General features: G+C 41.2%; 2 protein-coding genes across 2 annotated transcripts in view; one reads left to right on the top strand and one right to left on the bottom strand.

The window, feature by feature from the left end:
• The window catches only part of MTPN (myotrophin), a 30,440-nt gene extending 21,058 nt beyond the window's left edge, over positions 1-9,382 (bottom strand). The window contains exon 1 of the mRNA XM_021552050.4: positions 9,257-9,382. Within this exon, the coding sequence (XP_021407725.1) occupies positions 9,257-9,328 (72 nt within the window). The 5' untranslated portion in view covers positions 9,329-9,382. The remainder of the gene's footprint in view (positions 1-9,256) is intronic.
• A 355-nt stretch (positions 9,383-9,737) lies between these two features.
• The window catches only part of LOC144246263 (uncharacterized), a 263,343-nt gene continuing 259,887 nt past the window's right edge, over positions 9,738-13,193 (top strand). The window contains exon 1 of the mRNA XM_085568825.1: positions 9,738-9,889. Coding sequence (XP_085424951.1) covers positions 9,879-9,889 — 11 coding nt within the window. The 5' untranslated portion in view covers positions 9,738-9,878. The remainder of the gene's footprint in view (positions 9,890-13,193) is intronic.

The following is a 13,193-nucleotide window of genomic DNA, read 5'->3' as shown; positions in this document are numbered from 1 at the left end:
CATGTTGTCCAAGGAATGAACAGGAAGTGGATGTTTTCCTTTGAGGCAAACACACGGTGCCAGCTACTGGGTTTCAGTTTCAATAGATGCCAGCTTGATATTTTGAAGTCTCTGCGTGATCTAAAGACACAATAAGTAAAAAAAACCCTGAAACAATAATAAGTGTGAATTCTCAAAGCTCAAGGTTGTACTGTATCAGGAAGATATGAGAAAATAAACAGGAAGATGAGCATGTCTCCCAAAGATTATTGCTATGGTTAAAAATTCCCAGAATTTATGTGCTTTAATTGGGGCTTAGCACCATAAGCAGGAATTACTTCTCCAGAAACTGAACAAAAGATATGTCCAAGGCAAAATCAAGCATTCTATCAAATCCAAAGCAATGAAGCTTAGCTTCTAAATAGGTTTTCCTACAAGATTACCAAGTGTTACTTTCCTGTGCACAGTGAATTTACATTTTCTTCATTCAGCAATGTATAAAAAGATACAAAATGTCAAAAGCAGCATTAATGAGTTCTACAAGTTTTGTGTCTTAATGCAGAGTTTTGTTGACATGATGAAGCAGTTGGCGATTGGAATCATGCAAAAACAAAACACGGAAGCAAAAAACTTGATCAGAAAAGCTATTTTTACATCCATAAAATAAATGCTGCTTTCTAAGCAGTATATACTTAAAAACATAGGCATTAACAACTACTGAATGGCTCCCTAAACCAATAACACACACTTGGAATATTCAGCTTCAGTGTAATACTTTCCTTAAAACTTATAAATATTGGTATTGCACTTTTAAGTTTGAAATAATCCACCTACAAAAGTCAAGCTATTTTCCCCAGGAATTACTGCTGAAAATACTTTAGTAAATACAGTCTATTAACTTGACATAGAAATGGAACTAAACTTTATCTCATGTTATACTCTAATTAGAGGACCCTATTTTGAAAGTAATTATATTTACTGTCATTATGCCCAAGATAAATTTAAATAATTATTTTTATCACAAGCCAAATTCAAGGTTTTTAAACTATGCTGAATATCCATTAGTTTAGTCAAGAAACAGTTAACACTATTACTGAAATTATTAAGAACTCGGCAATCCAAGAAATAAAGAGTCTCACAAATGCCTCACTTGAGTACAAAGGATTATGTGAGTTTTTTTATGAGTTTGTTTGTTTTTTCTTAATACAGGGCATAGACAGAAGTGCAGATCTCACCTCAGAGCAACTCTCCCAAACTCCTTCTTATTTGACTTGAAATCTTCCACTTTCAGTTGAGTTACCTCAATCAAGCACTGGAAGTATTTTTGAACAAACAGTAAAATACTTTTTAAACATTTATTGCCTATGGTATTTGCTTTCATAGTGTCATTAACAAATCAGTTTAAATGAGAGATGCTGATGGTAACTGCTCTATGGACAGCTCTCTAGCTATTGTCTCAAATGGCCTAACAGCTCATCTTTCCTGCTTGAAGCTAATCACTAATTTATAGGTCACAAGTGTGTTAAAAAGCAAGTTCATACATGACAAGAGTTTGGGAAACTCAAGAATCAGTCATTCAACAAGAATTATCAAGACTTGATCTTAGCTCATCAGAAACATTGAGCACACAGTTTTGTTGTATGAACTGACTCAGAACATTCTCTGCACTTTGGCTAGAAGTGTGACAGGGCAATCTCCAGAACACCTATCTAGTGATGTTTTGGTCTTCTCAGCTCATTAGCCACAGCATGCAATTACTCTCTTTGATTTCCAAAGCTAGCTGAAGGCTAAGTAAAAGGGTTTCACCATTTCCCTTCTGGCCTGTAACCACTGAGGAAGGCAGCAATATCTGTAAGTAAAGACTACATTGCAGACCATATTTGAATTCTTGGTGCAGCAAGAAAGACACAAAAATTCTTTCTTTGAGGGAATGCAATGCCCTTGGCAAATAATGTATCTGAACTGAGCTACAGAATTACACTGCATAAGAAATACTAATAAAGACTGTAAAAATGGGCAAAGTGCTAAAAAGCACCAAATCGCAACACCCTCAAGCTACTTCAAAGCCATATTCATGTGCATTATGAGTTTTCAAGGCCATATTTTTCTTTCCCTTCCTACTCTCCCTCATCAGGATTTCAGTTGCTTTTGGGAAAACAAATTATTTGCTATCCTAGTCTTTATTAAAAAGGGAAAAAAAAACACCACCAAACAAAAAACCCCCCACAAAACACACACAAGTACATTCCAGTCAAACAGAGAATTAAGAAAAATACTGTAGCTTGTTCAATAGGACTTATTAGTACTGATTGCATTCCAAATCAAAATAGCAACACTACAGATAGCAGTTCCTAAACCATTTATATGAAAGTATTGTTTCCTTCCCCATCTGTGGCCTGTGACTGTAGAATTTGCCATAACTGGTCACAACCAACAAAGGCTTTAACACCAATATACTACAAAAAGAAGTCAATCTCCTACCCAGCATCCAATAAAAGTGTTAAACTCACTTTAATATGAGCTGTACTGATTGTACTTACCCCTTCTCATAATGAGCTAAAGCAGAAAAACATCTAATTGTTCAAAACTGCTGAAACTGCAGCTTGTAAGAAAAACAACTGTTGTATAACCAACTGGTCAGTTACTGGCACTTAGTAATTCCAGCTCATGCTTTTGTCCTAGCAATAGACCTGTCTATGGAAATGACAACTGCTTCTTTCCACAGAATTATACTGGGAAATTCAACATTCATTTTGTTGTGGAGGGGGTGAAAAATTGGGGATAATTTAACACAAATCTTCAACTTGAGAAGTGGGAAAATTAGAAAGAAGTAACCTTGCTCACACTTTTGTGTGGACACATATTCAGAAGTTCAAACAAACATCAACATGAAACCATAAAAAACATGCTAAATTCAACTGATGCTTCACATAAAACTGTATCCCCATGACTTCAGCAATACAACCATATACATCCCCTGGTTTTCTGTATCTTTCCTAAGTTTTCTTTTCTGACCTTTCATCAGACATAAAAATTCTCAGACATGAGAACCCTCAGTCCACAATGTTCTCCTTGAACTTAAGTAGAATATTTGACCTTCAAATCCTGATATATTACCAGCTGAGCCTATGATCCTTCAGCAAAACCACATAGAAGTTGTTTGGTCTACTGAGAACTACCCAAAGGAATCCTTATTTATGCATTTTGACACTGCTGCAAGATCCATTAATTCAGTATTTTTTACTTACATGGCCTGCATGAGTCACCAATGACATGGTACCCACATCAACATTCACTGCATGATCTTCACACCTAACACAACCTTCCACATTTTATTCCAAATGGATACAGATCCATACCACTGCAGAACTGTTCTCTTGGAGTTTTAGAATGCTTAGCTCATCTCCTGTAAGCCTTCTGTTGAAGTCAAAAGTAACTAACTGAGCTAGGCTTGAAAAAACAAGTATTTATTAAAGATAAAACTGATACAAGAAGGAAAACTGTGGTTAGAATAAGGGAGAGCAGGAAGAAGAGCAGTAGTAGAATTAAATATTTTCCTCACACCACCAAATTCTCTGCTTGTTATTCATAACCTATTCCCAACTTTGACTGCCATACTTAGGAATGCATATGCTGTATACAACAAACTTGGACAAAACAGGATATATTTTAGAGATAAAATCTGATTTCAATTTAGCACATCAGCAAAAAGAAAAAAAGTAAATTTAATATTTTATTATCTAGTCTTAATAACTCTACTTTTTGCAGCAAATGCCCATTAGGCACAAGACAAATCAGCATGGTAAGAACAGCCCAGACAGAATCAAGTAAGGAAGTACTTAACTTGGGGTTTTCAAGCACAGAAAGGTCAATTACGAATCAATTAGGCAATATGTTAGAACCACCCAGATTTTCATTGCACAGACACAAACTCAACAAAATCACTATAGCCTGACATCAACATCCAAAGAAAATATTACATTTAGCAGTTCCAGATTCATGATCATTCAAATTATCACAGCTGGAATGTACTCTATTTACATTTCAAATTGAAATGGCTGAAAAATCACTTCTATCTGTACCTTCACAAAAAAAAGTAGGGATTTGAGAATCCTGGGATGTTAATTCAGTCAGTGAGTCACACATTCCACTGCAATGCCAGGTTTGCAGGTAAGTTTGATACTCCATGCTGCTCCTGTAAACTGCTTAAGAACTGATGCACAAACTATTAATATCTTTGAATAATTCTTTGCCACATGTCCTCAGACTCTCTTGGATCAGACTGGAGAAATTAATACCCATTTCTGAAGAGGTGGTTTTCAACAACCTCATTCATTTCATTTCATTGTGCAGGCTACTAAGAAGCGGCAGTCATGCTGTGTTTTTCTGAAAGTTTTTCTAGTACATTCCTGGGATTTTGGTTAAGAGTAACTCCACCATGAATACGGAACCTGCTAAAGGCAGGTTACAGTAGCAAACAATTCTCTTGTTCCATAGAAGAAGGATTTAGGTCATTATGTTAAAATTTGCAAAATGTAAATTGAACACCAAGTTTAATTAGAACTCCGCAGTAAAACAAAATTATCTTTAGCAATCACACTTTAGCAGACTCAACAGTAATCAAGTGGAAAAAACCAGAACTCCTATAATCTGCAGATGAAGACAAACCCTCATAGTAAAAGTGCTGGCATAACACTGGGCAGTAAAAGCACCGAGATATCCAAGAGGCCCCAGAGGGAATAAGCTCAGTCCAGCAGCTCCCAGGTCAGGGCTAGCTCTGATATGCCCCTGGACAAGCTGGTGAGGTATAGCTGCCCTGCACTGTAATCCAGACAGGTTTCCAGGCTGTCACTCAGGAGCAGGAAACCTGTTACCTGACCAGAGGCAATTCAGGTATCAGTGCAGCCATAATAATAATGTGCACTTCAGCATGATGAGACAAGGGGAATTTCAATGTATCCATTATATGCTTTATCTGCAAATCAAGTAATCCATTCATATATAGCAACCATTTAAGCACTGATTTTCATTTAGTTTGTAACTGAAGGTGTAAAAGTCATTGGAATGGACACTGAAAAGAACAGAAGTTATCCCCAAGAATGAAAAGCTATTTATTACTCCATGTTAATCTTTCTTCTTTTTAATATATTTAAGTCTCTTCTCTTTTTCACAACAATTAACTATACTCCTGACTGCTGCTTGTAGTTCAAAAATGACTTCTAGACTTTTTTTTTATTTCAGCCTCTATAGTTAGCTCAGCAGTAGTCAAGTTTTATGCATTTCTCAAGGCGTATTCAAAATCCATTATATCCCAAAGAACTGCAAGACTGCAGCATCAGTTTTGTCAAGAACACACAGGTGGTCACTGCTGTCTAGATGAGTTATTAGAGGTCCTCCAGCAATCTGGTTTTGTTTGTTTTGTTGTTTAAAAAGCAAGACTCCACACCAGAATTGCCTACTAGGCCACTTTCTACAAACGTAACTTCAACCTCCCAGTCCTCTGAGCAGTAAAAATCTGGTGCTTCCGATTTGGTTGCCTGTCCTATCTTCTTATGGTATTAGGTTAGTTGATTTGCCAAACTTAAGTGTAAGCAGCAGTAGGTTTAAGAAACGATGTAAGGGATTAAATCAGCTAATGAAAGTAAGGAATTCTCAGTTAAGCTGTGGGAGATGAAATTACCTCAGAACAAACATTTATTGAAACCTCTCCTACAAATCTAAGTTTATCTTGCCAAAAACTTTATGCCTAGTGAATAAAAGAAATTGTACTTCACCTCAGAAATCTACTGCTGAGTGGAAATGCTATGTGCACATGCTAATAGAGAAGTCCTTTCTAAGCAACTGCACAGTTTATCTAATTCCTCTTGGATGAAAGCTAAAGAAAAGGAAAAAGAGCAAATCCCATTAATGTTAAGAAATTCTGTAGGCTTAATACAACTTGCTCATCTTCTAACTAGTACTTTTTAACCCACTCCCTACCTTGAGGGAGGTAGGTTGTGTGGGTCCTCCTCACCCATTAAACTGAACATTTGATTCAGTTGCTCCCATGGAAGTTTCTACTTTCCTGAGGAATTTTAAAAATTTGAGTGGATGTACGTGGGAAGAGTGAAGAATTCCTTCAATCCATTTAGATTCCTGTAGGCATCTCTGAAGCTAACATATGCTAGCTATTTTAAAAAGGAAGAGATCAAAGAACAAAGACTAGACTTTTTAATCTAGCAATCATAAAAATAGCTGACATTGTACTTCCTGGCTTAACACACTAGATACAGTATTCCAGGTGAAATTTACATTTACCATAAAGATGACACTGTTGCAAGTTAAGAAATGCAGACACTAATATGACGTCTCTTACAAACAAAAAGAAGTCTTACAAGACTATTCAAACTATAAAAATAATCTTTCATATTTTCATCAAATAGAAGCCACCAGTATCTTTCAAATGCAGACTGGCAACACTGAGATCTTTTTTGCTAAGCAACAGAGCAGTATCATTTGGCATTAAACCTTTCATTGCCACCCCTCAGAATTACTCTTTCTGTGGACAGTCTTTTTCCTGAATAAAGTACCTGCAGGAGAATGCAAAATCCCTATGTAGAAAAACATATAATGCAAATGGAGACCCTTGCCTCTGTTTCTATATCCTTTCTTTGTGTCCAGGAACTGTTGAAGTGGCAGAAATATTCACATTCTTCTTGCTACTTACTAGCCAAACTTCAGATTGAAAAAAAAAAAATATATATATATACTTATGACTCCACAGACAGAACCTCCACAGCTTATTACACACAAGTGAAGAAAAGTCCGGTCTAACTATGGGAGTTCAACTCCTACAGTCCCACTGATAACATCCATTTATATTATTTTTTTTTTTTAAGAGCATCCAGGCCCATCTAGTTAACATTTTTCAAGCACTGCCATTCAGATACGAAACAAAATCAGAGGTCAAACCCTTCATGTGATAATTGCAAGATCACTGTTAAAGGCTGTATTGTTTCCAAATAAATAATGAGGAAACAAGACTAGAACAAGAAACAAAAGTTTCAGGAAGACAGACAGGGAAGAATTTTATGAAGATGAAGACTAAGATATATGACTGCCTCCCCTATTACAGGGAGAGGAAATTTCTGCCACTGCAAAGTTTATGTAAGTAAAATTCCTGAACATTAAATCATACTTAGAGCAGGAAAGCAGCGGGGAGCAGAAGCCACATAACTGATAAGGAAGAAAGTCAGAAAGAACATAGAGCACAGAACAAATACTTTCCTGAGAACTAAAACTACCAAAGCATGATTTGCCTTCACATATTTCATTAATCTCAGAACTGAGAATGTGAAGTTCCAGCTAAGGCTTCTCCTACATTCAGATGACTTACGGACTTCTCTTGCCCCTCCTCAACGTGCATTTCCTGTTGGACAGGAAAACAGAAACTCATTCGTGTACTCTTTTCTCCCCTGAAGACACCCTCTCTATTTCATTTACCTTACCAAAACCCACCTACTTGCACCTCTGTAAAACTTAAAAATTAGAAAAATTTACAAACCACTCGGAAGGATGAGGATCAGCCAAAATCTGCTTGTATAAGTTTTGTTTCCATAGGAAAACCAGCCTAAGAGTTTACTAGCCCACTAGTCTGTCAAAGAAACAAAAAGGATTGAAAACATTTAACTTCTTGTAGGTTGTTTAACAACTGAAGACACAACACATACTTGCAAGTGTGAGAAAAGTAAGAATAAGATTAGATCACAAACCAACAGAAAACACCCAGAGTTTATTCAGCTTCTACATTAGAAGCAGTTCTACAATGTAAGAGTGCTCAAGGATTGCAGGCTCTTTTTACATTAATCTTCGAACCCCAGTGAGTATCTCTCTTTTTTAAGGATTTCTGACACATTAGTGCAGTTAGATGATAGCCTTCAGCCTCTTTACTACAGCAGCATCCAGGCTAGCTCAAGCCTCTTTCAAGCAGATGGAACCAAATATTTGACTCGGCACTAAAGCAGATGAAGAGTAATCACATAAATCCATTTGCTACACGAGTTGCAGTGCCACTCAGGAAGAGTGGAAATACCAAAAAAGCTTTCTAATTACCACTGCAGTGAACCTGTAGATAGAAACCGAACCAAGACACTGCCGAAGTGTTAAAGCTTTTGCCTCAGCAAAAGATACACAAGGATACAATAATTACTAGCACGCAGTGAATTTTCTAGACATGGAAACCATTTAAAAGCTGTTGAAAAAATCCAAATATGCTGCTGACACACTCTGCAAGTCTCCAAATCTGAGAAGATATTAGACACACCAATGTATTACCCAACTTTGTTACACAGACACAGGTACACAACCCTTAGCAAACAGCTGAAGTAGGATAATTGCATTATTCCCAGTTATTTCCTCTAGAACTTTATAGGCAGAGCATGTGAGTGCACAGCCACTTTGATGCAAAGTCCAGAAGCTTAGCTGGAGCTGTCAGAGAAGACTATTCAGGTTAAGCTGTTGGACTTTGCACTAAAGCAGCTGGAAGTACTTGCACAGTTTTCTTTTTGCCAGGACCACTACGAGTTTGAAAGTTGACAACTGGAGTAGAAAGAACTTAAATCATCACGGCAAGTTGTGTCAGCATGTGTCAGCTCGCAAAGACAATCGTTAACTTGTTTGGAGAACTAAATAATTACAAGTAAATTAGATGTACACCTCTGCTCTGATGCAACAGTTCCCAGACAGTATTTCTGAACAGTAAGGATTCACTGAAGCAGAATGTCGCCCTTGTGTACTTTTCCCACAAACCTCAGTGACAAGAGAAGGCAAATGAGGACAGAATGCAGCTTTCAAATCGTGCCATGTACCTGATGACTGTTCCGCCATCACACAGGTGTCTGCTGTTCCCGCAGCACTCGCCCTATGTCCCAATACACTTCCCAGAAGGTTAATGAATTAAGCCCCAGCACACCCGGTAGCTTAGCATCACCCTATTAAGGATGAGCCCCGAGGCGCAGAGCGGAGCGATAACCAAACCGAGGCCACCAGTCCACACAAGAGCAGCGAGGCGGGACCGCGATCCCAGCTGCCAATCCATTAAGTTTCCCGCAGTGGCACGGACCAACTCCAGCGGCGGGGCAGCAGAGCAGGAGGAAGCCGAGGAACCCAGAGGCCCCGCGGAGGGGGAGGGGGCGCTCAGCTCCGCACGGAGCTCAGCCCACGGCCGCGGAGCGCCCGTACCCGCCCAGGCCCCATCCCGGGGGCTGCGCGCACATCCATCCACCCCTCCTCCTCCTACCTTGGCCACGTAGTCCTTCACCTCATCCAAGTCTCCGTTTTTGAGGGCCCACATGAACTCTTTGTCGGACATCGCGGCGGGCGAGGCGGCGAGCGGCCGGCGGCGGCGGCAGCCGGGAGCGCGGGCGGCGGCGCGGGCGGCGGGAGCCCCTCCCCGGCTGCCGGGCGGGGCGGGGCCGGGCTCGGGGCAGCGCGGGAAGGCGCGCGGGCAGCGCGGGGCGGGGCCGGGCACGAGGCAGCGCGGGCGGTCCCGCCGGGCCGAGGAGCGGCTTCACTCGCGCGCGGCCGCGCTTCCGCTTCCGGTGCCCGCGCCCGGCCCCCCCACTCCGCCGCGACGCCCACGCGGGACGGCGGCACACGGGGCGCAGGGCGCATGCGCGTGCCGCCGGCGTCCCCGCGTTGCCCCGGATACCGCGGGCAGGGAGGGCCGCGCATGCGCCCTGAGCCCCGCGGCCCCGCCCGGGCCCCGCGGTTGCCGTGGAGACGCGGCCCGGGCCGGGCCCGCCGGGCCCGAGCCGTGCCGAGCTGTGCTGGACGCGGCCGGGACGCGGGACCCGCCCTCGCCGTCCGGTCCCGCTGCGGGAACCACGTGCCAGAATAGCTGTTCTGCAAACCCCGAGGCTATGAGCTGCGGGTAATTATCGTAATGCTTCCCAAGCAGCGGCGGGGAGACATGAAAGGAAGGATGTGGTGGTTAATTAGTATGTTGGCACTCAGCGGTTGCATCTGTTTAACGAAGCCACATGGTTTGCGTATGGAACATGCAGCCTGTTTTGTGACTCAGGCTTGTCTGCCAACAGGCAGCTGCTCTGCCTAATCCCCCCTGGCAAACAGCATCCCAAACACCCCTGGAGCTGGAGCTGCTCTGCAGTGCCTGTAGCCAGCCTGAACCACAGAATAGTTTGGTTGGAAAAGGCCTCTGAGATCATCCAGCCTGACCTGAGACCCAGCACCACCATGTCTGCCAGACCATGGCACCGAGTGCATATCCAGGCTTCCCTTGAACTCCTCCAGGTGGCTGGAGACAGGATGAAAACACACAGGTTACGAATATTTCCTTACTGTGAGGGTTGTGAGGCACTGGAATGGGTTGCCTAAGGAAGTTAACAGGTGCCCCATCCCTGGAAGTGTCAGGACCAAACTGGATAGGGCTTGAAGCAATGTGGTCTAATTTAAGTTGCCTCTTTTCATGGCACAGGGCTTAGAGCTAGATATATCTTTAAAGTCCTTCCAACCCAAACCATTCTATGATTCTATGATAATGAGTTAAAGTGGAGAGAGGCTGCTAGATTAATGAACTGCGCCTTTTCTGCCCCTTTGAGATAGAATGCAACTTTCTGCTTTTCGGTTAAACTCTGTGTTGAAGTCCTACCTTACTGCTAAAGAGTCCCAATCTGTTTTAGTAAATAAATTGGAATTCATTGTTGCAGTTCATTATACACTATTGGTATTCTATAATGTATCCGCTTGTATGAATCATAAATATAGTACACAGTCTAGCATAAAAGATAATCTAATTAATTCAGCTATTCACATAAAAAACCAAACCAAGCCAACAAAACCCAAAGAACAAACAACATAAAAATCCAAGAGGGAGACTTGAACACATATTGGTCCCATTGCAGGTTTGATTTAAAAACACAAGTTTGATCTCATACTTGATATATTCCCTTTGTGTAATTCCGAACAATTCATACACAACAGCTGTTAGTTCAGCAACAGCAGCCAAGCAGTAAAATAAAATACCATCATATAGAACTCAGCCTGTTGAGGAGAAAATAATAAAGGGGCCAGATAGCAGCCCAGATAAAGTTATGAAACTGACACAAGAGATCTGGAAATGACAGGTGAAAATTGAACAATTTATTTTCTTTCTGTTTATTAGCATGTTTATACTGAAGGAAGAGGGAGTGGAAAGGAAAGGTAAAGAAGAGTTATTTTTTTTGTTTCCCAAGGTCAAGCAAGGCTTGCAGGCAGGGAAACCCAATAATTATTGACTGTATTCATTGCTGGACTTGAAGCAGGAGGGGAAGCACACAAGGTCAGACACACACCACCAGTTCTTTGGTGCTTGGTCATGAATCCCAGTGAGTCTGGGCCTCAGAAAGTCACTTGGGCCCAGCCTTTGGGGGTGAGGAAGTGGAAATGTGTGTTCCCACAGAATAGAAATGCCTTTTTCTTGGGCACTGTATAGTTAACACAATTAGCAATTGCTAAACAAGGGGCTGGCTCTGAAGACTAAACCAAGGGATGATTCAGTGTTGACAAATACTTTCAGCCAAATCAGAAGATGAATAATGGTTTAGAAGTTTGACCCATAATACATGACCAGGCTGGATTTATTTATTAATTAACACAGAGTACAAATCTCTTTTGGCTGTAGGTTTATTTTCTTTCGTTATTATAGTTTTCATTGTTTATTTCCCATCTAAGTGCTGCTGTAGGCACACAGTTTGTGGTAAGTGGGAGTGGGGCAGCAGCAGAGCCTCATCCCCAATAGGCTGCAGCTGTGAAAAGCAGGTGAATCATATTGAAGGTAATGAGCCATGGAGGGCCCAGGTGCACTGACCAACCACCAAAGGGAACAGAGGGCACACAGGTGCAATGCAGGTAAGGTCAGGGTATAAAAGGTTGGGCTAAAGAGGAAGGCTGGCTGATGCTTGCAGCCTTCTGAAGTGATGTGGTGTTGCTCTGTACGGGGTGATGCCTGACGTCTTCTGATGAGGTATGGTGTTACTCTGTTTGGAAAAACGCTTAAAGCCTTCTGAAATTGTGTTGTGATACTCTGTGTGTTATGGCTGTCTTAACTGCAACATGTGATATACTGTGGTATACTGTGTCTTTTATTTATAAGAGTGTGCATGTAAGATGCTGTTACATTATTCTGTTCTCTGTGACTAAAACAAGCTAAAATCTTTGTACCCTCACACAATACAAGTTGCATTTTATTTCTGTAACCTTTTTTATCTTTTCAAGATTGAGTCATAGGAAATAGAAGTTCAAATAAGTATTTTTTTAAATGATCTTTGTTATTTCTCTAAGTCAAAGTCATAAAATTGCAGCAATACAAAATAATTTAGGTTGGAAGGAACCCCTGGAGCTTATACCTGATCTAATCCCTGCTTAAAGCAGGGCTAATTTATATATGGCTGCTCAGGGTAGCCAGTCAAGTTCTGAATATCTTGAAGTGTGATGAAACCACAGCTTTTTCTGGTAGTTTATTCTGATGTTTAACTGCTTACACAAAACAAACAAAGTCCTTCGTTCCAGTCCCAATTTCATTGCTGTAACTTTTTATTTCATGCTTCTTATCCTATACCTATCTCTTCAAGGGTATTTGGCTCTATCTTCTCTCTGTAGTCTTATGTGCTAGGGGGATCTTATGGCTATCTTCGCCTACCTTAACCTTGTCATCTCAGGGCTGGACGAGCCAATTCCTTTGAGCTTTTGTCACATGTCAGTTGTTGAAGTCAGTTTATCATCGTGGTTATCTTCTAATGGGCTCCATCCAACATGTCCATATCTCTTTTACCCTGGGAAGTGCTGCAGCCTTGCAGGGGATAACTAAAAAAGGGTCAGTCCCTGATTTTCTTTTAGAGGCTGGAATTGCCTTCAAGGAAACGTTTGAAATGAAGGGTTAAGTATCAGGGTATTTAGCCGTGCCTTGCTGGCTGTATCAACACATCTCTGTTCCAAAGCAGGGGGCTGTTCAGGATGGCTGAGCATCACAATCAGAACTTAGCCCCAAGCTTTGCTGATGGGGTCAGAGGCTGAACAGGTTGCAGTTTGGGTTTTTTTCCACAACAGCTTGGGCTTTGCAGTGCTGACAAAGGTGAAATCTTCTGCTAGTAAGCAGATGAGAGTTGGATGCATTAGGGGCTGATACTAACAAAGAGGAAATGTAACAACATCGTTTCCCTTGCAGTATTCATTGTTAA

The sequence above is a fragment of the Lonchura striata genome, chromosome 1A (assembly GCF_050655825.1).
Source record: "Lonchura striata isolate lonStrDom1 chromosome 1A, ASM5065582v1, whole genome shotgun sequence".
Classification (NCBI taxonomy): Eukaryota; Metazoa; Chordata; class Aves; order Passeriformes; family Estrildidae; genus Lonchura; species Lonchura striata.
Note: the sequence above shows the minus strand (reverse complement) of the source record. Positions and strands in the feature narration are given on the sequence as shown.